Source organism: Galeopterus variegatus, unplaced genomic scaffold (assembly GCF_000696425.1).
Source record: "Galeopterus variegatus unplaced genomic scaffold, G_variegatus-3.0.2 Scaffold2792, whole genome shotgun sequence".
Lineage (NCBI taxonomy): Eukaryota > Metazoa > Chordata > Mammalia > Dermoptera > Cynocephalidae > Galeopterus > Galeopterus variegatus.
In genome coordinates this window covers 187,998-211,191 of record NW_007728903.1, presented here as the reverse complement: position 1 = coordinate 211,191, position 23,194 = coordinate 187,998, and the positions used below count along the sequence as shown (strand labels likewise).

Here is a 23,194-nt window from a genome sequence, read left to right as displayed (position 1 = left end):
CCCCAGCCCCGGGCCCCCGTCCCCCACCCTTCCCCATCTGCACTCCGGCCCCAGCCCCACCCTCCCCTACAGCCCGGCCGACCTAGTCCCCATCCCCTTCTCCCCCACCCCCTCCCTCCCTGCCTCCCACCCCTTCCCATTCCTTTTCCACCCCTTTCCCATCCACCAAATGGGATCTTAGCCTAATCCCCACCCAGGACCGCAGCCCCAACCCACCACCTCCCGGGACCCCCGCGGGCCCCCACCCTCCGCCCGCCCTGGGCCCACTTTCTGCAAGACTTCCTGGAGCCTCCTGCCAGACCCGCTGAGGTTTGGGCCGCGGCTCCTCCTGCCACCCCCTCACGCCGTCATGTGAGCCAGCCCGGCCAGCCGCTGCTGCTCGTTAGGGCTGGGGCCGCCCGGCCACTTTGTCATTGGTGACTGTGTGTTCAGCAGCCCCGCTAGGTGGGTCGCTGGGTGGCCCGGCCCCAGCTGGCACCCTCTTCCAGGGGAGCTGCCCTGGCCACCTGGAACTGTTTCCTCACTCACCGCCTCTCCTCCCCTTCCCTGGGCTTAAGCCGAGTGTTCTGGAAGCTTAAGGGACCTGGGGATCTAAGTCAAGATCCTTCTCCCCCTCCATACCTGGGGCTTGCCAAAGCTGACCTGCCCTGGGACGGAGGTGCTGGGGCTCAGCGAAAGGCAGCCCCCTCCTTCCATTTCTCAAGCCAAACCCTGCAGGGTCTTCTTGGATCCTCAGTTCCTCCGGCGGCCACACCGCCTGCCTGTACAGCAGCTCCTCATGCCGCCCTGCTCCCCACCCCCAACACTGCCCTGGTTCCCACCCCAGCTCCCAACTCCCTTTCCCGCAGTCAGATCTTGTTCCAAAATCCTAGTCAGAGCTTTCCCAACTCCAAGTAGAATTGAAAGACTTGTGGTGGCTAGTGTCTCTGCTGGGCTCTGCCGCACTGGCCTCCTGCTGTCCTCTGACTCATCAAGCTCATTCCCACCCCAGGGCCTTTGCACAGGCTCTTCTCGCTGCCTGGACCGCTCTTCCCCCAGACGCCTGCATCACTCCCTCCTTCACTCCCCACAGGTCTCTGCGCAAAGTTTACCTTATCCCGGAGAACTTCCCTGCCCCCCTGTCCAAATAGCACTCCCACCCCGTCATCACTCCATCCCCCCTACAGAGCTTTGCATCCCTCCTGTGCACTTCTGGCCACCTCTGTATATTATACAGTCACTTACTCGTGTGTTTATTGACCCCCGTCCATACACTGGACTTAGAATTTCATTTCACAGGACAGAAATGCTGAAGATGTGCACCATGCCTGAAGAGGGGTCTGTAAATGCTAGCTTCCCCATCTCCTCCTTGGCCCCCCACCTCGAGGTCACCTGGTGTTCTCTGCCAGGAGGACCTGTTGGAGGAACTGGGGCAAAGGTCATGAGCTTCAGCCACTGACTGTGGCCTGAGCTTCTCCATCTTTGTATTTCACCAAGCGTGGCCTGGGACAGACAGAGAGAGGTGCAGCCTTGGGGCCCGTCTCTAGTGTTAATGTTTGTGAACAGTAACGTCAGCTCTTGGGTTTCCGGCTGGGAGTGAGCAGTTGTTCTGCCCTGCCTTAGAGTCAGCCTTCCCTGGAGGGTTTTCTGAGGGGTCCCAGGACCAAAAAGGTTCACCAGAATCCCACCTGGGGATGTGGTGGACACTCTACTCTGCCCAGCGTCACAGTTGGGTTTTGAGCAGTTGCTGAACACTGGGTCTTGACAGGTGGCAGTTTGAAGGGGGTTATGTCTGTCCACAGGGAATGAAGAGTCTATCACTAGGGGAGACATGCAGGTCTCAGCAGCTGGCAAAGGAGAGATCTAGGAATAAAACAAAGGGATAGGGTTGGGGAGTGGGCTACTGGGGGAAAAGGACAGAACAGCCAGTGCAAAGGCCCCGAGGTAGAAGTGGGCTGGGCCATTATGCAAGCAGAGACAGCAAGGCCTAGGAGGGGAAGAGCTGAGGGCAGAGATGCGCAGACCAGGAAGGGTCTGCAGTCGCAGTAAACACAAGATTTCACTCTGTGTGAGATGGGGAGCCAGCAGGCATTGTGAGCAGAGTGAAAAAGGTCTGACTTACATTCTAGAAGGATCTCTCTGGCTGCTGTGTTGAGAATAGACGGATGCAGGGGCACTGGGCAAGGGTGGGAGCAGGGAGACCTTCTTGGGCCATTGCTGTGGTCCAGGTGACGGGTGATGGGGACCCAGCCCAGAGCAGCAACCGTGGAGGTGGAGACAAGGGGTTGGCTTCTGGATCGTAGAGGTTGGACTGACAGGGCTCTGTGAAGGATTGGGTGTAGAGTGAGAGAAAGCAATTAATGTGGGACAGTGAGGGGGCTTCAGTGGAAACGAGAGCTGGCATCTTACAACACTGAGTAGCAGGGGTGGACGGCAGGCTCTGCCACTTCCCAGCCTCAGAGCCACCGGCTGGGCCTTGCTGGGCCTCATCCTTTAACGAGGACAACAGGACTCACCTGGATTCATTTCCTGTGATGGTCACAACAAAGTACCACAAACTGACTGTCAACAAATTACACAACAGAACTCTATCCTCTTACAGTTCTAGAGGCTGGAAGTTCAAAATCAAGGTATTGGCAGGGCCCCACTCTCTCCAGAGGCTCTGGGGGAACCCTTCCTGGCTCTTCCAGCTTCTGGTGGCTCCCGGCATCCCTTGGCTTGTGGCTGCATCTCTCCAATCTCTGCCTCCATCTTCACATGGCCTTACTCTCTTCTCTGTGTGTCTCTCTTCTGTGTCTCATAAGGACACCAGTCATTAGATTTAGGGCCCACCCTAATCCAGGTGGATCTCACCTCATGATGCTTAACTTTATTATATCTACAAGGACGCTTTTTCCAAATAAGGTCACATTCACAGGTACTGGAGATTAGGACTTGGGCATAACTTCTTGAGGGGCCCAAATCGGCCCACCATACCACACCCTAGGCAGTCATGAGGACTAAGTCTAAGAGCTAGAGCAGAGCCCAGTACACAATGAAAGAAATGTTAGCAGTGGCAGTGCTGAGTGCCCGCCACTGTCCCTCCCGCCCCCTTGGAAAGCAAGGTTGCTCCCAGCACACCCCATGCTCCCTGCTGTGACCACGACCACTGGGCAGCGTGCTGACCTGTGCTTAGGACAGCAGCTCCCATCCTCACCAGTCGCCCCACCTCAGCCCCTTAAGGCCCCTGTGAGGATCATCACTCTTACCCACTCAGTGACCACTTGGTCACCAAGACTGTGTCACACCAGGGCAGGGTGGCATCTTTCCCTCCTTCCCTATGGCGTGTGCTCAGTGATGCCTGTGGGATGATGGACATGTGGCTTCACAGGGTCACTTTGCCCCTGCAGGTGAAATCAGTGGTGAGGCACAGGCTTGAGGACCCAACAGCTCAGGTTGGGGTCCCGGCTCTGCAGCTTACTAGCTAAGTAACTTTGAGTAAATCACTAGCCCTCTGCGCCTCAGTTTTCTTCTGTATGAAATGGGTGTGGCACTTCCCTCCTAGAGCTGTCAGGGGACCAGGTGTCAGACTGCAGCCGGCACAGCCAGGTACTGACTGCCGCGTGCCTGCTGACACTCACTGTCATTCCTGTGCCTCCCAAGGGGGCCGGTTCTGGGCTGGACAACCGCCTGGAGGAAGTCTCTGCACTGCTCCAGGTTGTGGTCAGGGACTCGTGGGAGGGCGACACCACTGGCTGATCTAATTTGAGGAGCGTCATAACAGTCGTCTCCAACAGCTGAGACAGAAGTAGCCAAAACACTGACGGCAGGCCAAAACAGGGGCCCGAGGCCAGTGACAGCCTGGTTGGCAGGGCTGCGGGGGAGAGTCCTGCCTGTTGCTTCAGCCGCTCAGCAGTGCGACAGCAGGAAGGACATCTAACAATCTAGCCTAAGTGCCTACCAGAGAGACGTTTTGTCAACTCTGACCTCCTGGCGTCAGCAGTGGGACACCTGTAACCAGTGTGAGGATGCACAATAAGTGCTAGCTCTTATTACCGTTTTAGTTATTATGATTATTAACGACACGGCAGCAGGAATAGATCCCCTTGCCCGTAGAAGATCCCCCTATGCGCAAAACTGGAGTCATCCGTGTGATGGTCGCCTGGAAGACCCCAGCTGAGGCTCTGTCTTGCTCCCCCGAGACACAGCCTGGACTGGGGGAGAACCGCAGAATCTAGCGACCTCTCCGTCCCCATCCTTCCACATGACAGGGTGTGGGCTGAAGCGTGTGGAGTCTGGAAACAGGGCTCCTGGGAGAAAAGGTGGAAGGGATTAGACAGCTGGGAAAGGAGGTGTCACGAGGCGGTGCCCAGTCACTGTCAATAGATTCTGCAGGGCTGTCTTTTGGAAGAAGGGCTGGTAGGCCTGTTGGGTGTGTCCAAGGTGACACAGGCCAGCACTCCCCGTAGGGGAGAGCTAGAGGGATCCAACTGGTGTTCATTCCTAGAACAAAAGCCTCCTAACAGTGCTGTGCTGGAGAGGAGAGGGCTGCAGACCCAGGGCAGTAGCATCCAGACTTTGCTTTTTGCAACAGAGTCTTTGTAGAAATGACTGTTGTAGAAGCTTAATTAAAGTGCCACTGCTCTAGATGACAGAGCAGGGTGGGAAGAGGCCTGGAGAGATGTCTGCCAAGACCCCCACCCCTCAGCAGCCCCAGAGACTCCTCCCTAGAACCCCCAGTTCCTCAGAGCTCAGCTTGAAAACCTCTCTTCCCAAGAACTCCTCCCAGTGGGTATTCTGCAGCCTGCTCTGCAGGTGGACAGTTTTGAGGGCTGGTCTCTACCTTCTCAGGCCCAGGGTGTGGACAAAGGAGGGTCTTCTAAGTCAACTGGAAGGGTGGGGACGGAGAGGTCACTAGATTCTGCGATTCTGCCCCAGTTGAGGCTGTGTCTAGGGGAAGTAAGACAGAGAGCCCCAGCTGGGGTCTTTCAAGCGACCATCACACGGACAACTCCAGTTTTGCAGGGTAGGGGACTCTCCTACGGGCAAGGGGAATCTGTTCCTCTTGCTGTGTTAATAATAACAATAGTAGCTGGCATTTATTGTGCTAGCTTAATCCTTACAACCGTCCTTCGAAGTGGGTGCTTTAAGCCTTAATTCATGGAGGTTAAGTGGGTTCTTCAAGTTCATGTAACCCCTAAGTGATCAATCAAAGAATTGCACCCAGGCAGTCTGGCCCCTGAGCCCCTGTTCTAGGCCACTCTATTCAAGAGATAGGGTCTCTCTTTTTGGAAATAGGGATGTGAAAGAGGGGAACATTCAAATTTTAACCTATACTACAGACTTTTATAGCTTTTAAGAGTATGTGTGTGTGACCATGTTTCAAACATCACCTGCCCCCACACACATGCACACACCCACCCACTTCTATTTAGCACCCTGCTCGAACTCTGGATATACAACACACCGAATTTTGTTTGCTTGTTCTCTTCTGGCCCCAAGGGTGGATTTCTATTAACACCCTCCCGCTAGAGGTGCAGGGAGCGGAGGGGGCTGTACACCCTCCAAACTGACCTTCCTCACCGCCCAGCCTGCTGTGCTTTAGGGTCTCTGGTGGGTATTTCCTTTCCTTCTGCAAAGCCAACTCAGCACTGCTCCAGCTCCAAAATGCAGGGCCTGTGGGACATGAGCTGGCCTGCCAAAGACCTGCCCAGGGACTTGGATCTTTCCGGGGCTGCCAATTATAAACAGATGCTCCTCCTCGGACCCGCCTGGAGACCACCCAGCTCATGTCACTGGTGGGATGGGGCTCCACAGCTGAACTCCAGGAATGAAAGCCAAGTTCAGGCATTACCACAAGCCCCTCTGAGCAAGGCTGGCTGGGCTAGGTGGAGAAGAGGTGCTCAGCGTCTTCTGGGTGGCAGATTTTTCTGGAGGCGTCCTGGGGCCAGTGCCATGTGACTACATTAGTTGAGCTTCTATTCTGTGCTTGGCCTGTGCTAGATGCTGGGGCTATGAGATGAATAAGATTCCCTGGAGGACCTGGCAAGGTCATGGGCATCTGTGTGCTAGGGAAGGTGCAAACGGGGGTGAGTGTTAGCAGTGAGGAATGGGAGTTCTGAGTCCCACTGCTCTGCTGTCGTGAGCCGTGTGGACCTGGGCAAGCCGCTTTATCTGTACGAGGCTCACCTATCACATGGGGAGAGTGAACACACCTGCCTCACGGGGCTGCGAGGATTCATGGGGAAACACATCGATGTTCTCAGCACAGGGCCTGGCCTGTGGCGAGTGCTGCACAGCTGCTGGCCATTGTATAATGCGGTGGTGGTGGGAGGATGGAAGGGGCAGCCAGGGAGGATTCAGAACCTGGGGGGACATTCAAACAGGGTGCTGCCGGGTGAATAGGAGTTCACAAGTAGCCTTGGCATGTAAAACAGAGAGAAACAGCCTGTGCTATGCCCTAGATGGGGTCTCTGGGAACCCAGGACGGGTGAGATTTAGTCTTACTCATTCACTCAACAGTGGGGAGGGAGATGCAAATAGTCACCTCACAATGGATGGGAGCCCCAAAGAGACAACGCTGGGGGCTGGGAAACAAGCGGGGACTAGACCCACAGTGCTGACTGCCCCGTGTGTAAATAACCTATTTTGGGAATGATCTGTGGGAAAGCTTTTATCCTGCCTTCTGTTTTTAAGATCATAAATAATGGTACTCGCCCTTTAGAGACATTTTTCCCTTATACAGACAAACATAAGGAAGCAAACAACAGTCAGCATGATCTACCCCGAGACACCCCTGTTCCTAGGTAACCTATTTGTTTCCATTAACCTGTTCTGGTTTTAGAGTCGAGATTATCCTATCTAGATAACGCTGCACACCTTGTGCCTGAACATTAGATCCCTGAGCATTTTTCCATGGCGGGACTCACTTGTTATTTTAATGTCTGCAGAAGAGGCTGTCTCAGGGGGCGGTGCTCTGATTTTCTTGCTCTTCTTGTCCACAGAAAATACCAAGAGAACACGTACAGAACACTTAGTGAGCACCAGCCTCTGTGTGCTCAATCCCCACGGGACCCCCCGAGGAGAGGAGACACTGGGGCCATCACCAGCAGCCTGTAGAGCCAGACAAAACCTCTGTTGAATTCCCAACTCTGTCAGAGTTGCTGTGTGACCTCAGACAAGTTGCTTAGCCTCTCTGAGCTGCAGTTTCCTTATCTATAAAATGGGCATAATATGGCTTCCTCCTACATCCCCTAATTTAAATGAGATTCCCTGGTTTATTCTTTATCCCACATACTATAACTTGTGACCAACTGTTTTCTCGTTCCTTCTCTCTTTCTCCACTGGAACATGGGCTCCCTGAGGCAGGGACCACGTCTGTTCTGTTCTCTGTTGGATCCCCAGCACTGGGCACAGCACCCAGCCCATAATGGGATCTCATGTGGTCCTGGCAGGTGGCTGGATGGGGCTGTTGTGGACACTGAATGAGATAAAGCATGGGAGGGGTGTCTGGGTGGGAATGAACACTGGGTGCTGCTGGGACGTATGGGATTTTGGGAGCAGATTTCTTAAGGCTCAGACTATCCCTCCATGCTTGGAGGTTCGCGGGTACATCTGCAGAGGACAAGGGCCCTGGGTTCAAATCCTGCCTCAACGACCCACTATGAGTGTGACTGTGGGTGAGTTACTAAACTCCTTCAGGCCTCAGTTTCCTCCTCTATGAAAAGTGGATAATAGCAGCCTTAGATGCGGCCGGCTGCGAGGGCTTCAGGCTGGCTGCAGCTGCCAGGTCTGCGGCTCTGGGGGAGGAGGCAGGAGCCAGCCGGCCTGTCACAGGAGGCCTGGCCGGGCGGGGCAGCCAGTGGGGACCCAGCGCCCCGGAGGCTAGAGGTCCTTCCCTGCATCCCTCCTCCTCGCCAGTCACAAGGAGGGGGAAGGGGACAGAAGCTAGCCATTGCCCTGGAGGGGAGCGGAGGCTAGGAGGTGTCAAGCCCTTATTTTATAAACCCAGCTTAGGAGTAAATCCCGCCGCAGACCCTGCCCAGCTGCTCCTGTCTTGGGAGTTCACCAAGAGGAACCCGTGTTGGGTTCCAAGGACTCGTAACTCTGCCCGCTCCCTGGGCTCCTTCAGGCTCCTGCTCCTGCCGTTTGGTACTGGGCAGGACTCTTGTCCTGTCAGCTGGCTGGGTCACCCCCAGGTGATTCTAGGCAGGAGCCATCTGGGCGGGCCTGCTGAGCTGTACCTGCCAGTTTCCTGGTGAGTGACTCAGATTCCCCAGAGGAGTCTGGGCAGGGGACTGAGGGGGGCCAGGCAGGGACAGTGGCTGGAGCAGCTCAACCCCGGCAGCACCTGCCCACCAAAGAGTCCCGTTTCTGTCCACTCCAGTCTCTCCCGCTCTACCATCCCATGGGCCAGCCTCCAGCCACCAGGGAAACAGCCATCCCTAAGACGAAGGTGCCCACCCCAGTTCCCCAGAAATCCACTAAAGAACTGAGGCAACATTCAGCAACACACAAAGCCGTGCACTGTCACAGGCACACGCACAGAGACACTCATAGACACACACTCACAGACACACAGAGACACCCACAGACACACACACAGACACACACACAGAGACACTAAGAGACACCCAAAAACACACACAAAGAGACTCTCAACAGACACACAGAGACACAGACACACACACAGAGACAGACACACACACAGAGACACTCACAGACACACACACAGAGATACTCACAGACACACACATAGAGACACACAGAGACACCCACAGACACACACACAGAGACACCCACAGATACACACACAGAGACACTCACAAACACACACACACAGAGACACTAAGAGATACCCAAAAATACACACAAAGAGACACTCAACAGACACACAGAGACACTCACAGACACACAGAGACACAGACACACACGGAGGCACTCACAGACACAGAGACACTCATAGACACACACAGAGACACTCACAGACACACACGGAGACACTCACAGACACACACAGAGACACTAAGAGACACCCAAAAACACACACAAAGAGACACTCAACAGACACACAGAGACACCCACAGACATACACAGAGACACAGACACACAGAGACACAGACACACAGAGACACAGACACACACAAAGACACTCACAGACACACAGAGACAGACACACACAGAGACACTCACAGACACACACGGAGACACAGACACACACTCAGAGACACTCACAGACACTCACAGAGACATTCACAGACACACACGGAGACACTCACAGACACACACACAAAGAGACACTCAAACACACACACAGAGACACTCTCAGCGAGGCAGGCACGCACCAGCCTGAGTCTCCTTCTCGGCTGAGACTGAGCCCTGCGGCCCCTGGGGGGCTCCAGCTCCCAGGGCTCCTCCCCTCCCTTCCCCTCCCCTTCTTCCCTCCCCGTGCAGCCCCAGGATGACGTCCATGCTCTGGGGAGACCCGGGTCTCACTGACTCTTGGTCCGAGTAGACTCCTGTGTTAGAGGTTCTGGGGCCCTCAATGGCTCAGTCAAGGAGGATGGTGGACTCTCAGCCTAGAGAGTTGGTCTGACCACTTCCCACCTGTCCCCCCTGTGGCCCGGAACTTTCATTCATTCGTTCAACAAATGTCATATGCCGTGCGGGCACTGGGATAGGACAATGAGCAAGACATAACTGGGGCACTTAGGGGGATCCCCGCCCAATGGAGTGGGGAGGGTTAGGGAGGGAGAAAGGCAAACCTGTCACGGTGCCTAGGGAGGGTGGGACACCCCCCCCCCCAGCCACCAGGGGCATCCTCAGCAGACCCTCAAAAGGGAACGGCCAAACCTCGGGGCCCTGCCTGGCTGTCCTTCCCTCCCCATGGAAGGCAGGGGGCTCAAGCCTTCGTCTCATCTCCTTACCCCGGCCCACTTCCCTTTTCAGGGTGGTCTTGCAGCCAAGTAGTCAGGACTGATCTCTAGTTTCCTGACTGCAGGTTTCCTGGTCAGACTGTGGGAAACTTTAGACCCCTGCCCTCCTCGCCCTCCCCAAGAACCAGGGGGCCAGAAAGAGTTAATTCATGTGGGGCCAGGGAGCACATAGGCCCCTTCTAATGGAAGCCCGTGCACACCCGTTTGTGCCGAGAAGCAACCCCAGGGTTCCCAGGGTGACAGGCACCCCACCTGGACCGCTGCTTCAGACCCCTCAGAGGCAATCCCTTGTCCTCCCAGGCATATGGGCCCCTGTACCTTCCAATAAGCCCCCCAGCTTTAAGCTTTTCCTCTCTTTTGGCATGTCCAGAATTCTTAGGGTCCCCAGAGGCACCTCTCTCTGCCCCAGCCAGACCCCAGGAAAGCCCTGTGGTCCTGTTACCCATGTGAGCCAGAGGTGGGATGGGTTAGGCAGGGACCAGAGCAGCAGAAAGGAGGCCAGGTATTACCTTCACCTCAGACTGACATGCAGAAACTGGATGGATGGATGGATGGATGGATGGATGGATGGATGGATGGATGGATGGATGGATGGATGGATGGATGGATGGATGGATGGATGGATGGATGGATGGATGGATGGATGGATGGATGGATGGATGGATGGATGGATGGATGGATGGATGGATGGATGGATGGATGGATGGATGGATGGATGGATGGATGGATGGATGGATGGATGGATGGATGGATGGATGGATGGATGGATGGATGGATGGATGGATGGATGGATGGATGGATGGATGGATGGATGGATGGATGGATGGATGGATGGATGGATGGATGGATGGATGGATGGATGGATGGATGGATGGATGGATGGATGGATGGATGGATGGATGGATGGATGGATGGATGGATGGATGGATGGATGGATGGATGGTAGGTGGGTGGGTTAGTGATAGGTGGGTGACAATGGCTTCAAGGCAAGAGTGGGGTCCTGGAGTAGAGGAAATCAACACCAAACTGCCTTCATGGAAGAAATGGTTGTCTTTTTTCTTCTCCATGAATCGCACCTCCCAGCCTCCCCTGGAGGGCCACATTCTGGGGCTGTTTTTAGTTCAGCAAATGAGCATGGTCCCCGGGAGCCTAATCGCAGTCCGTTTGCCCTGATGGACTTTTGTGGTCGTGGAGAGCAGTGGATGGAATCCTCCCTTGTAAAAGAATTTCTGTATTTCACGACTTCAATTAAAATAAATAAAGTGGTTGAACCAAGTGGGGTTTTCAAACTAGGTTTCCCAGAGATGTTTTAGGGGTAGAGAGAACACTTTTATTGTAAAAAAACATTTTTAAAGTTTTAAAACTCAAATCTGTTGGAGATCACCAGAACATCTGTGTGTCCCCCAGCTAAACCCGTTTTGTGTCCTTTCTGCTTAAGTGAGAGTTCTGAGATTTCAAAGTAAGCAGCTGATGGACTGTTACCATTAGCAGCTCCTTATCTGTATGACTTTTCTCTATATCATGGAACCAAGCAAAACAGAGAAATCAATTGGATTCTGGACTTGGGTGGTTGGAGCCACCATCTGTACCCAAGTTTAAAATGTTTGCCTTGGGCCGGCCCGGTGGTGCACTGGATGGTGTGCCGCTTGGGAAGCGCGGTGGCGCTCCCGCCCGAGGGTTCGGATCCCACATACAGACCGGTTCCCGCTCACTGGCTGAGCGAGGCGCGGGAGCAGCGCCGAGGGTTGCGATCCCGTTGCCGGTCCCCGGTCCGGTACGGGGGCAACACTGAGGGTTGCAATCCGTTGCTGGACACGGAAAAAGACAAAAGACAAAAAAAATAAAAATAAAAAAAAAAATAAAATGTTTGCCTTCCCAAAGTAGCCGTTTTGTTCTTGTTAGGAGCCTTTGGAGTTGGACATACAATTTACTCCTTTTATTGGCTTCAGACATTGGGTTATTTTTTTTTTAAGGGGGAATTTCATTGATAATTTTAAAAGAAAAGAAACAAACAAGAAACCCAGTGGACTAATCCCCCAGAAGCTTTTCAGCCCTTCCTTTCTCTGCCCTGCCCTGAGCGCTGGCGGCTGCAGCCTCTCCCCCTCTGTGCTGATGAAGCTGAGTCCTAGTTAGGGTTGTTGTTCCCCCGGTCACCCGACCCTGGGCTCTGTTGGCCACTCTGGACCCACCAACAATGTGTCATGGGGAGGTGCGTCATCCTCCTGTAGGTCGAGGTGAGAATTAGCCAGGCTTCTCTCCTGATCCTTTCACGGGCCAGCCATTCATAAATTTGTCCAAACCCTTAAAGAATCCACGTTTTGGTCCTGCCAAGGTCACCTCCTGGTGTAATGAGTCTGCGCTGTAATTACCTGTAATTACCTGCTGGGCGAGGCAGCCTTTCCTTCTCAGCAGGAGCCTCACCTTTCTTGCCTCCTTCCCAGGCTTAGTGTCTGTGCACCTCTAGGCCAGGACCTCCCAGTCCATTCTAATCCTGGCTCTGGACCTAACTGGTGAGAAGGCCAGCTGATTCCTACCTGAGAGCATTCTGGAACATTATACAGAAAGAGCTCCTGCTACTGCTTCTGTGTATGTGGGATAACTGGGATTGGGCTGGCAGGAGGCATCCCGCTGGAAGGAATATATGAGAAAGACTTGTAAATAACACATCCACTCATTGATCATAAAAGGGCTCAGAAACTACTGGTTCACTTAAGAGTAAGCTCTGTCCCCTTTTTAAAAATTATATTGTTAATTTGCTTTGGATGCTTTATCTTTGGGTGGAATCAGGGAAGCCAGTAATTCAAAGACAAATTACTTTAAATACTGAATTTCTGATGGCAATCAGTATATCACTGTGGCTTGCTTAATGACCGCTGCAGTGATGTTATTCTCTCCTTCCAGATTGTTCTCTGGGGCCGGACTGAGAAATGCCTGAAGGAGACGACGGAGGAGATTCGGCAGATGGGCACCGAGTGTCACTACTTCATCTGCGACGTGGGCAACCGGGAGGAGGTGTACCAGACGGCCAAAGCTGTCCGTGAAAAGGTCAGTACCCTGATGGGAGGTGTGTCTGTCCTCCGCGTGGCTGAATACAGGGTAATGCCAGGCGGAGAGAACATTCCCCCATGGACTGGGAGGGAGCCTTGCTTATGGCAGAATGGCTTTGTCCAGGGCACTTTCGGAGACTCTCCTGTGAAGCTGGCCTGAGTTCCATGGGCAGGGATTAGGAACGATTATAACAGGGGTAGTTATCTATTATCTCCTTGGACATTTAGACTGTGGGTTTCTAAGATCCTGGGGGGCAAATGTCCCATTGCCCTCTGACTCCAGCCATTTATTTGGACTGAGTATATCAGTGAACTCCAAGAGAACAAAAACACCCTGTTAAGTATCTGGCACATGGTAATGTTAACTATGTTTACATACAGTAACTTCATTTATTATAAATGTGCAATCTGCCAGGTATATTATGTGCCATAAATTATTTCTCCCCCTCAGAACAACCCTATTATAGCATTAGCCATGTCTTACAGATCAAGATTGATGCTCAGAGAGGCAACATGGCACCCCGAGGCCACATGGCCAGCGCTGGGGGGAGTGGGCCAGGACCACACCCTGCAGGTGTAGGCCACCAGGGCTGGCCGCCCTCACAGGCCTGCGGCCCCCTCTCACCCGCAGGTGGGTGACATCACCATCCTGGTGAACAACGCCGCCGTGGTCCATGGGAAGAGCCTGATGGACAGTGACGATGATGCCCTCCTCAAGTCCCAGCACATCAACACCCTGGGCCAGTTCTGGGTAAGGGCCGTCCTGGGCCTGGGCCAGCCCTGGGTGTGGCAGGGAGCCCGCTGGGTGCAGGTGGAGGGAGAGGCACCCCAGGGCTTGGGCTCAGGCCAGTGGGGATGTCCCAGGACAAGGTGGCTGGACAAGAGGGATGACTGCCCTTAGGAGCCATCGGACTTTCTGGAACGTGTGCTCCGTGTCCTGCAGTTGGGAGCCCTGGGCCTCACCCTCGCAGGAGGGCTCAGTCCTGGAGTAGCCTGTGTGTCCAGGGTGGGCTGTTCTCTCTGAGAGAGGGGTAGAGGGTTGGCAAAGCTGCGGCCGCTCCTCACTGACCCCCATTTGCCCTCAGACCACCAAGGCCTTCTTGCCACGCATGCTAGAGCTGCAGAACGGCCACATCGTGTGCCTCAACTCTGTGCTGGCGCTGTCCGCCATCCCCGGCGCCATCGACTACTGCACGTCCAAAGCATCAGCCTTCGCCTTCATGGAGAGCCTGACCCTGGGGCTGCTGGACTGTCCGGGCGTCAGCGCCACCACCGTCCTGCCCTTCCACACCAGCACTGAGATGTTCCAGGGCATGAGGGTCAGGTCAGTGATGGGGACTGGCCTCCCTCAAGCCGAGCCCAGCCGGTCAACTGCACAGGGACAGCTACAGTATAAAAATACCCCAGAAGCTCTTTACTTTGGCTTGGCGCTGTCATATCTGATTTTCCATCTGCAAGGCAGTGGGTTAGGGTCCCGCTTCTCAGTTCAGGGAGCTGTACCGAATACCAGTGCTAAATGCACCAAGTGGAATACTGCCCAGCAATAAAAAGAGGACAGCGTGCTGATACCTGAGCAGCAAGGCTGAGTTTCAGACACATTACATTACTCAGAGCGAAAGAAGACAGAGAGGAAAGAGCACCTTCTGCAGGACTCTGTGCGAAGTTCTAGAACAGGCACAACTGGGCAATGGACACAGAAATCAGCCTGGAGGGGTGGGCATATATCCTGAGAGGGAGCCCGAGGGAACTCTCTAGGCTTTTAGAAAAGTTCTCTCTTTTTGATCTGGGTGGTGGTTAAACGGGAGAAAGTTAATCAAGGTGTACACGTAAGATTTATGACTTTTGTTATATGCAAATTCAAGCTCAATTTAAAGAAATGCTGAGGCCCAACCACTCCTCCCCCAAACTGATTAAACCAAGGGGAGTGGAGACCTCTGCTTTAGAGCTCATGCCTGGGAATCAGGCACTGGGGTGGCGACTACCCTGTAGCTGTGGTGTGGGGTCCAATTAGTGACTGCACGGGCCTTCCTTGCTGATCTGTAAAATGGGGCGACGACAATGTCTATGTCTTAGGCTCTGTGGCGAGGATAAAAAAGTGGGATCTGGCACAGAACACTATGTGCTATGTATTAAATACCCTATAAACAGCGCTATAGTGATGTGCGGTCATGTGGAGCCATAAGGTTATAGATAAATGAAATCTGGGAATTTCGTTTATCCAAAAATGGTTTCCCCTTGTTTTTTGAAATCCAGCATATGATGCTTCTGAATTATATGCTTCAGCTTCTTCCAGGTGACAGGGAAGGGTCATCATGAGAATTAAATGACACAGTTTTGCATCGTGCATGCCACGTGGGAATCGCCCAGTGCGCCTTAGTTATTATTAGTAGGGACAGTGTGGCTACGGTGATCAAGAATCAAAAATACCTGGTTTTGAATCACACCTCAGCTACTCTTCAGTTGGGAAACTTGGGGCTAGGTTTGTTACCTCTCTGAGCTTTACTTTGCTTATCTGTAAAACAGTGGAAATAATATTTTCCTTGTAGGATTATTGGGTGAATTAGAAATAATATGTGTAGGGCCGGCCCGGTGGCACACTGCTGCAGTGCACCGCTTGGGTGCGGTGGCGCTCCCGCCGAGGGTTCGGATCCCACATACAGACCGGCCGCTCACTGGCTGAGCAAGGTGCGGGCGCAACACCGAGGGTTGCAATCCCGTTGCCGGTCCCGGTCCAGTACGGGCGCGACACTGAGGGTTGCAGTCCGTTGCCAGTCACGAAGAAAGACAAAAAGGAAAAAAAAAAAAAAAAAGAAATAATATGTGTAACACATCTAGTGCAAAGCTCAGGACACACTTGATGCTCAGTGAAGAGCTGCTGCTGTAATTATTTTTACTAACAATAAACATCTTTATAAATACATACGTTATTAATTTTCCTAGCAGACCATATCTTCAGTGTTTGTCACAGAAGTGTATATTTCCACCTGGCTTGTGAGCAAATTATCATAAATTCTGAATTTAGAGGAGGCTGGACTAATGACTATTAATGGTCCATGTTGGCTTTCCTCTCCGTGATAACTTGGTTTCTTTTCATCTGAGTATACAAGAGGTGCTCAATAAATGCATATTGGACATAAGTGCATCAGTGGCAATCCATAGTTTTAATTGGGTGCTCTGAGCCCAGAAGTGGGAAGGATGTTCACAGACATCACATTCGTGTGTCTATTTCACCTGCTATTATAGTTTTCTCTCCACCACTTTGAGAAGAAAGTTTAAGGTTTCCTGAGTCGTTTTTCCATAGTGGTTCAGTGTGTGGATCCAAACTGCCTGGGCTTAAATCCAAGCTCTGTGTGACTTTGGGCAAGTTACATAACTTTTCTGTGCCTTAGTTTTCGCATCTATAAAAAGGGATTAATAATAGTTCCCGCTACTTCACAGGTTGGATGGGCCCCTGTGTGTAAATCGACTAGCCGTGCCTGGCCAGTAGTGAGCACTAGGTGAGTGTTAGTTACCTGTGGTTGTGCAGGTGAGCCCAGAGGGCTTGGCCAGAAGAGTGACACAAAGAAGATCAGTGCTTAACCCACTCCTATTTCTGGAAAGAAAAAAAAATGAATAAAAGTGCTGGTTTCCTCTGCATCTGTGCTTAGCAGCTTCCCAGGGTTAAAGGTGGGAGACATATTTAGGACAAACTCGATGGGTTTCCCAGCCAGACTGGCCACGTTGGTGGGTGCCGTTGTTTGTAAATCACTATTTTTTGAGCCTCTTCTTTGTTCCGGCCACACCACCAGACACTTAACAGACGCTGCTGCATTTGGCCGTTATTGCAACCCTTCAAGAGAACTCTTATCCCCATTTTACAGATGAGGGAATGAGGCCCAGAGAAGCAAAGTTACTTGCCCAAGGCCACACAGCTGAAATTGGCAAGCTGAGCAGGCTTTTTCCATGAGTTTGTGCTGCCTCCATGGAAGTTAATAGCTCTGCCAGTTCCCCATATACCCATCCCACCCACCGTGGAGAGAAAGGAGAAAAATCCCTCCAGCAGAAGTGCTTGAGGCTTCCTCTGTTGAGTTCTCCTGCAAGGGTCTTACCTGGAAGGACACCCCCCAAGCCCATGGAACTTCGTCTACCTGTCCTATCTTCCCTTCCCCAAGAAACAGGGCTGGCCACAGATGGTGGCTAGAGAAGCCAAACTGTCCGCCACATCTATAGCATTCCAAGATCAGTGAGCTGCGTCATGCACTCTTCTCTGCAGAACCCCGCAGGCTGGCCTTTGGACTGCAGGGCTGTGGGCCTCTTAGAATCACCATCGTGATAGCAGAGGAAGTACATGGCAGGGGGTGAGGTCCATGGGCCCTCTGAAGCAAGCCTCTGCTGGGAATCCAAAAGTCGTCTGTTCCTCAGGAATGACATCAGACCGGGTGACTCATCACCCTTAATCTTCCTGGTGCCAGAGCGGATCACAAGCCCTTTGAGGGATTGGGGTCAGAGCCAGCAGCATCAGCCCTGCACCTCCAGGCCCAGGAGGGACAGAAAGAGCAGTGAGCAAAGGCAATACAGCATTGGCCTGGCTTGTATCTGTAGTGCCCACTGACTCACTGGAGACTCAGTTTGCTTATCTGTAAATTGGGAGAATAATTAATGTGCAGGCCTGGCACTTAGGGAACATCATCATTGTATGGGTCTAGGGTAAGATGCCTCTAAATAGGCATGAGGAGCCCCTGATGTTTGCTTACTCATTCATTCATTTGTGAAATCCCATGAAAAGCACTGTGTAATGTTCAAATGAATGAATCAATCAGTCAATTGATCAATCACCCAATGAGTCACTGAATCAGCAAGCTGGTTAGAGAAGGGCATTCCCGGCAGGGTCCCTGCCTCCAGGGAGGATGAGCAAGACACGTTTGGGGAACAGCAAAAAAAAAAAAAAAAATCATTCCGTGTCCATCCATTCAGCAGGGATTTATTGAGCACCTACTACATACCAGACACTGTGCTAAATGCTGGGGATACACCAGGGAGCAAGACCAACCAGGCCTCTGCCCTCATGGAACACATAGTCTGATGGGGGAGACAGTGCATTAACAAGGAAACAACCAAACAAGAAAGGCCATTTTAGATGTAGCCAATGTGGTCAAGGAAATTTGCAGGGGCATGAGGTCGGAGGCCACTTGGGTGGACTGGGCCGAGCCGCCTCCCAGAGGAGGAGCCAGGAGGAGTGAGCCCAGCCACTGGGACAGCTGGCAAAAAGCCCACAGGGAAGAGTGTAACACGACAAGCAGAAAAAGATTGGCCAGGACTGCGGGAGCAGAGTGAGTAGGGAAGAGGGGCACAGCAACGGGCAGGGCGCCGATCGTGCCAGGGGTCAGGAGAGCCCACGTGCGCTCAGAGCCCCAGAGGGTTTTAGAGAAGGGGTCCTGGCGGAAGCACGTGCTTCTCTAGGAGAAACCCACTGTGTCTCTTCCCACATCCAGGTTTCCCAACCTCTTCCCTCCGCTGAAGCCGGAGACGGTGGCCCGGAGGACAGTGGAAGCCGTGCAGCTCAATCAGGCCCTCCTGCTGCTCCCGTGGACGATGCACGCCCTCATTATCCTGAAGAGGTACCGGGCTTGGGGAGAACCTCGGTGCCAGGCTCAGGCCCACCACTTCCCCAGGGGTGGGAGAAAGCTCGTGTGATTGATTAGTCACGTCTGCCACGGGCATGAGATCGAGCAGTATTTTTGTAATAATACTAAGACATTTGACCTCACAGACCCCTGAAGGGACCCCCCGCAAGGGTTCCTGGGCTGTACTTTGCGAACCACTGTCCTAGTGGCTGTAAGACATAGCCCCAGCTCTCAGGAAGTTTAATCTAGTTGGAAGCACAGATCTCCATGCCAAAGACTCAGAATTCAGAGAACTGTCCTAGTCCCAGTAGGTGGAATTTACCAGGGCAGACCACCTCGGGGAGGTAGGCTTCATAGAGGAAGTAGGCCTCCTCCAGAATTTGCACGGAATCATATTCCTCTAGAACTTGCCAGAGTTTGGGCAGCAAAGCCTTCCTATCCCAGCCCCACACTGAAGGGGCCATTACAGGGGCCATGGAAGCAGTTTTCATCGGTCTCTTACTACAGCAGGGAGATCTTCATCCCTGGAATTGCAAGTGACCGTGAGCTCTTTGCTCCTCTGGGGTTGTGGCCATCCCCAGCCCCCAGCCCTACCTGATTGACCCCTTCTGACCTGGAAGGCCTTTTTAGAAAGTGAAGCACCCAAGTGCCATGTGGGCCCCCACTTTTATTGGACAGTAACTCCCAGAAAAACCGGGTTCCCCTCTGGCTGCTGTGGACACAGTGGGCACTGGCTGAGGAGCTGCTCCAGCCATGGGCAGAAACTTTGAACCTGAGGGGACAATGTCAGTCAGCCTTTTCTTTGCCAAAGGGCAAGTGGGGGCATTCAGACCACATCTGGCCTCCCTCAGCCCATCCCAACTATCAGTCTGAGATGCTTCTTGGCTGCCTCAGTGAGACCCTAGGACAGCAGGGGCTGGGCTGCCTCTCTGCACCTTGGGGGAGCATCTTAGAAGCCTTCCAGAACATTCTAGAAAAAAACTTAATTTGTCTAGAGCATCTCAGCACTCTCCACCCCAGCCAGCTTTTCCTGTCCTATCCTCCACTACTCTCCCGTAGGAAGCAGAGGTCGCCTCCTCCCTATTCCCTGTGCTGCGCCCTTTTCACCTTCCCTGACAGACATCTTTAAATGCTCGTCTCTAGTGCCACCAACCCCAGGAAGCCTTCCAGATTGCTCTGGCAGCAGAGAACCTAGAGTGAGCCAGAGCCCTTCAGTTTGATTCAACAGAGGGCCCTCTCTGGGCTGGGCCTGTACTAGGGGCCGGGGATTAGAGATAAAATATCTGCGCAAAGGCACCCACAGGCTTAACAAGTAAACAGGCAAGGACAATACCAGGGCTTGCTGGGGAAGCACAGGGGCTCTGGGTTGCACTGAGGAGAGGCCTGAGGCTGAGTCTGGCATTCCTCCCTGGAGTACATGACACCCACACGTACCTAACTCCTCAGTCCCACACAGTCAACCTTTGTTGAGTAAGTGGCAGGTGCAGTTGATTGATCTCAGAGATACCTGTGGGCACTAGGATGCTGAGAATGTGGCTTTGAAAGTCCGCTCCTACCACCCACCCTTCACCTTGTACACAGCTGCTTATCAGCATACTTGAAAGCCCTTCCTCCAGGGAGGGGAGGGTGGGGGTGGCTTGGAGAGCCACTTCTTGAACCATCACTCTCCTACTCTATCTTGTTTGCCACCAGTGACCCAGCCTCTGGTCCCCACCCCATTCCCCCCTGATCATCTTCTTTTCCTCCCTGTTCCCCCAGCATACTCCCACAGGCTGCTCTCGAAGAGATCCACAGATTCTCAGGAACCTACACCTGCATGAACACTTTCAAAGGGCGGACATAGAGGCAGGACGCGGAGATACGCTGGAGGAGCCACAGAGCCTGAGGGGGTCATGGCACCTGGACTCACACCCACGTGCCTGTCCCTTGGCACACTTCTGCTGCATGAGCAGGACTGCTCCTGTCCCCAGGGAAGAATCTGGCTGCCTCCCAGGCCAGCTCCAGGACCTTTGCACAGGACTGATGGGTGCAACTCTGACCCCAGTGAGGAGGCAATAAACCAGCCAGCAGCCGCCTTGACACTTTTGTACATTTCTAATTCTGTAGAGTTTATTGTTAAATTGCTTCTCAAGTCTAACCAGCCTCAGCAGTGTGTGTAGACTATTCCAGGAGGGTCTGCCCCCAGATCTCCACCTTCCCCTCCAAAACCCACTCATCCTCAGCTTGCACAAACTGGTTGAACGGCAGGAAGGAAAAATAAAGAGATACGGCTTTTACGAGTTCCTTTGTTCATATCCTTGGTGGGCAGTTGGGAGGGGGCCAAGCCTAACCACAAAACCCCATCCTTTGAGACAGAATTGGTCTGCTTAGGGTCCGCAGCTGCCAGGAAAAGAGAAGTGGGCAGAGAACAGGAGAGAAATTGGAGCCCAGGCCTGGGGCAGAGAGAGGTACCTGGTTCCCTGCAGGCTCTGCCAGGCCCTTCCCAACAGCCATGGGTGGAGGGTCACTTTGCTTCCCTGCTGTGACCATCATGAACTAGTCTGCAGAGAGCTGCCCCAGCTAGAGCTGCACTCTGTCCTACCATGGCACCACCAGCCACCAGGCCACCAACTTAGGAGAGCAGAACAAGTCTTTATGGAGTACCAACTATCTACCTAGCATGTGCTTGGTGCTGAGAGGGAAATGTTGCTGAGATGCCAAAGCTCTGAAGGCCTCTGGTACAAGATGCCAAAAATCAGGTTGAGAAAGGATCACGAGTCTCAAGAAACACTTAGTGACAACTCATCACAGCAAGGCCAGTGCTAAGGGATTCTGCAGATCCTCCAGTCACATTTGATTGCAGGGGAAGGGAGAGGTCTGGGATGCAGAGGGATTGGCACGGGCTCAATCAATGGGGACATTTACAGCCAAAGACCTGTGGAGAGATGCCCCAGGGTTCCTCTGGTATGCGTTCTCCCCTGCTGCAGCAAGATTAATAAGCCTAACTTGGGCAGTGGGGGAGAGGCAGATTATGCAATCTCATATAAATAGACTTTATCCACGTAGCTCTTGCAGTTGGGGGACATGGACAGGGTGGGAGGAGGGGAGCAGGGAGTGGTTCCTGGGAGATGCAGGAGAAGGTCACAGGCCTCTGACTCAATCGAGGAGCTTCCCTGAGAGTTGAGTAAAGTCTGTACTTAACAAACCTCAAGGTGAACCCCCCCAACCTGGAAGATTAGACACTCAGCTCAGGCACTTGTCAGTCTGGTCTGCAGAAACGCCACGTCATGATTATATCCACTGTTTATTGAGCACTTACACAGTGGCTGCCAGTCCCAAGGCACAACATTTTAACTCTTAATTATCCACACCACCTAACAGCAGCTGAAGATCGAAAAACAGCTCTCAGGGACCACTTTAAAGACTTCCAGTAGCCAGGATAGGACCCCCAAATCTCAATGGTTTCTGACACTGAAGCTTTCTATCTTACTCTTGCTACCTGTCCTTCGAGGGTGGCTACAGCTCTGCTCTGTGTAGTCTTCACTCTGGAACTCAGGCTGCCACAATAGCCTCGTCTGGGAGACGTCCCTGGCAGGGGTGGACCCACCTGGCAAACCACGCACTAGCTCCTGAGGTTTCTGCCTGGTAACAGTGCATGTCACTTCTGCTCACATTTCATTGGTCAGGGCAGGTCACGTGGTCAAGCCTGCCACTGATGCAGCAGGAAATACAATCCCTCCTGGGGGAGCAGTCGTTTTGAACTATACAGATTGAACACCCCTAATCCAAAAATCCAAAATCAGAAATGCTCCAGAATCTGAAACTTTTTGAGAACCAACATGATGCTCAAAGGCAATGCTCACTGGAGCATTGCAGATTTCCAAATTAGGGGTGTGTATTCTGCAGATATTCCAAAATCCAAAAACAATCCAAAATTTGAAACACTTCTAGTCCCGGGCAATTTGGATAAGGGATACTCAACCTGTAATACAATCTGCCATGCCTCAGAAGAAGATGTCACAAGGAAAAATTGAAATGGAGGCCGGGGATGGAGGGAAGTAGATGGGTAGCTTCCAGCCACGAGCCAGGGACGTCGAGGCTCTCAGTGGCCCGCCCCAGGCGCTGAGCAGAGCCCTTAGGAGGCAGCTGCCGGCGCTTACCTCCCGGTGCCTTTCGGGAGGGGGTATCATGAAGCCCGTTTCAGAGGCGAGAAAACAGGCGCAGGGCAGGACAACAGCTTGCCCAGTTTTGGAATTTGAGCCCAGCTCTGCCTGACCTGCAGGCCTCTTGCTTACTACAGCACCAGACAATGACAAGTGATGAGGTGCAAGGCAGGACACATCCATCACTGTCCTTCTGGTCCTTGAGGACGTGTGCCACCAAACTGTGTGTGGCAGGTGGGTTGCTAAAGGGATCCTTCTGGAATGACTGTGCCCACCTTTCACCCACCTTGGTGTGTCTGGACAACATTGTGAGTCCACAGGGCAGGTGCCTGTCCCTGGCTTTCCCAGGAGATACACATCTCAGGGGGTAGGAAAGATGGGGAAGATGAGGAAGGGGTCCTGTCTGCTAAGCCCTGATTTTTCTGACCATCTTTGAGCAGCAGATGGATTTCTGCACTCATGGTCTGGCTCCGGGCCAACATTTTGGAGAGGATTTGATTCCTGAGGTT

The 23,194-nt window shown here is 53.0% G+C and overlaps 1 protein-coding gene across 1 annotated transcript in view; it reads left to right on the top strand.

The window, feature by feature from the left end:
• The window catches only part of DHRS3 (dehydrogenase/reductase (SDR family) member 3), a 22,770-nt gene extending 1,947 nt beyond the window's left edge, over positions 1–20,823 (top strand). Inside the window, exons 3-7 of the mRNA XM_008583000.1 lie at positions 12,795–12,938; positions 13,572–13,691; positions 14,026–14,264; positions 18,412–18,537; positions 20,302–20,823. Coding sequence (XP_008581222.1) covers positions 12,795–12,938; positions 13,572–13,691; positions 14,026–14,264; positions 18,412–18,537; positions 20,302–20,386 — 714 coding nt within the window. The 3' untranslated portion in view covers positions 20,387–20,823. The remainder of the gene's footprint in view (positions 1–12,794; positions 12,939–13,571; positions 13,692–14,025; positions 14,265–18,411; positions 18,538–20,301) is intronic.
• Positions 20,824–23,194: the final 2,371 nt, after the last annotated feature.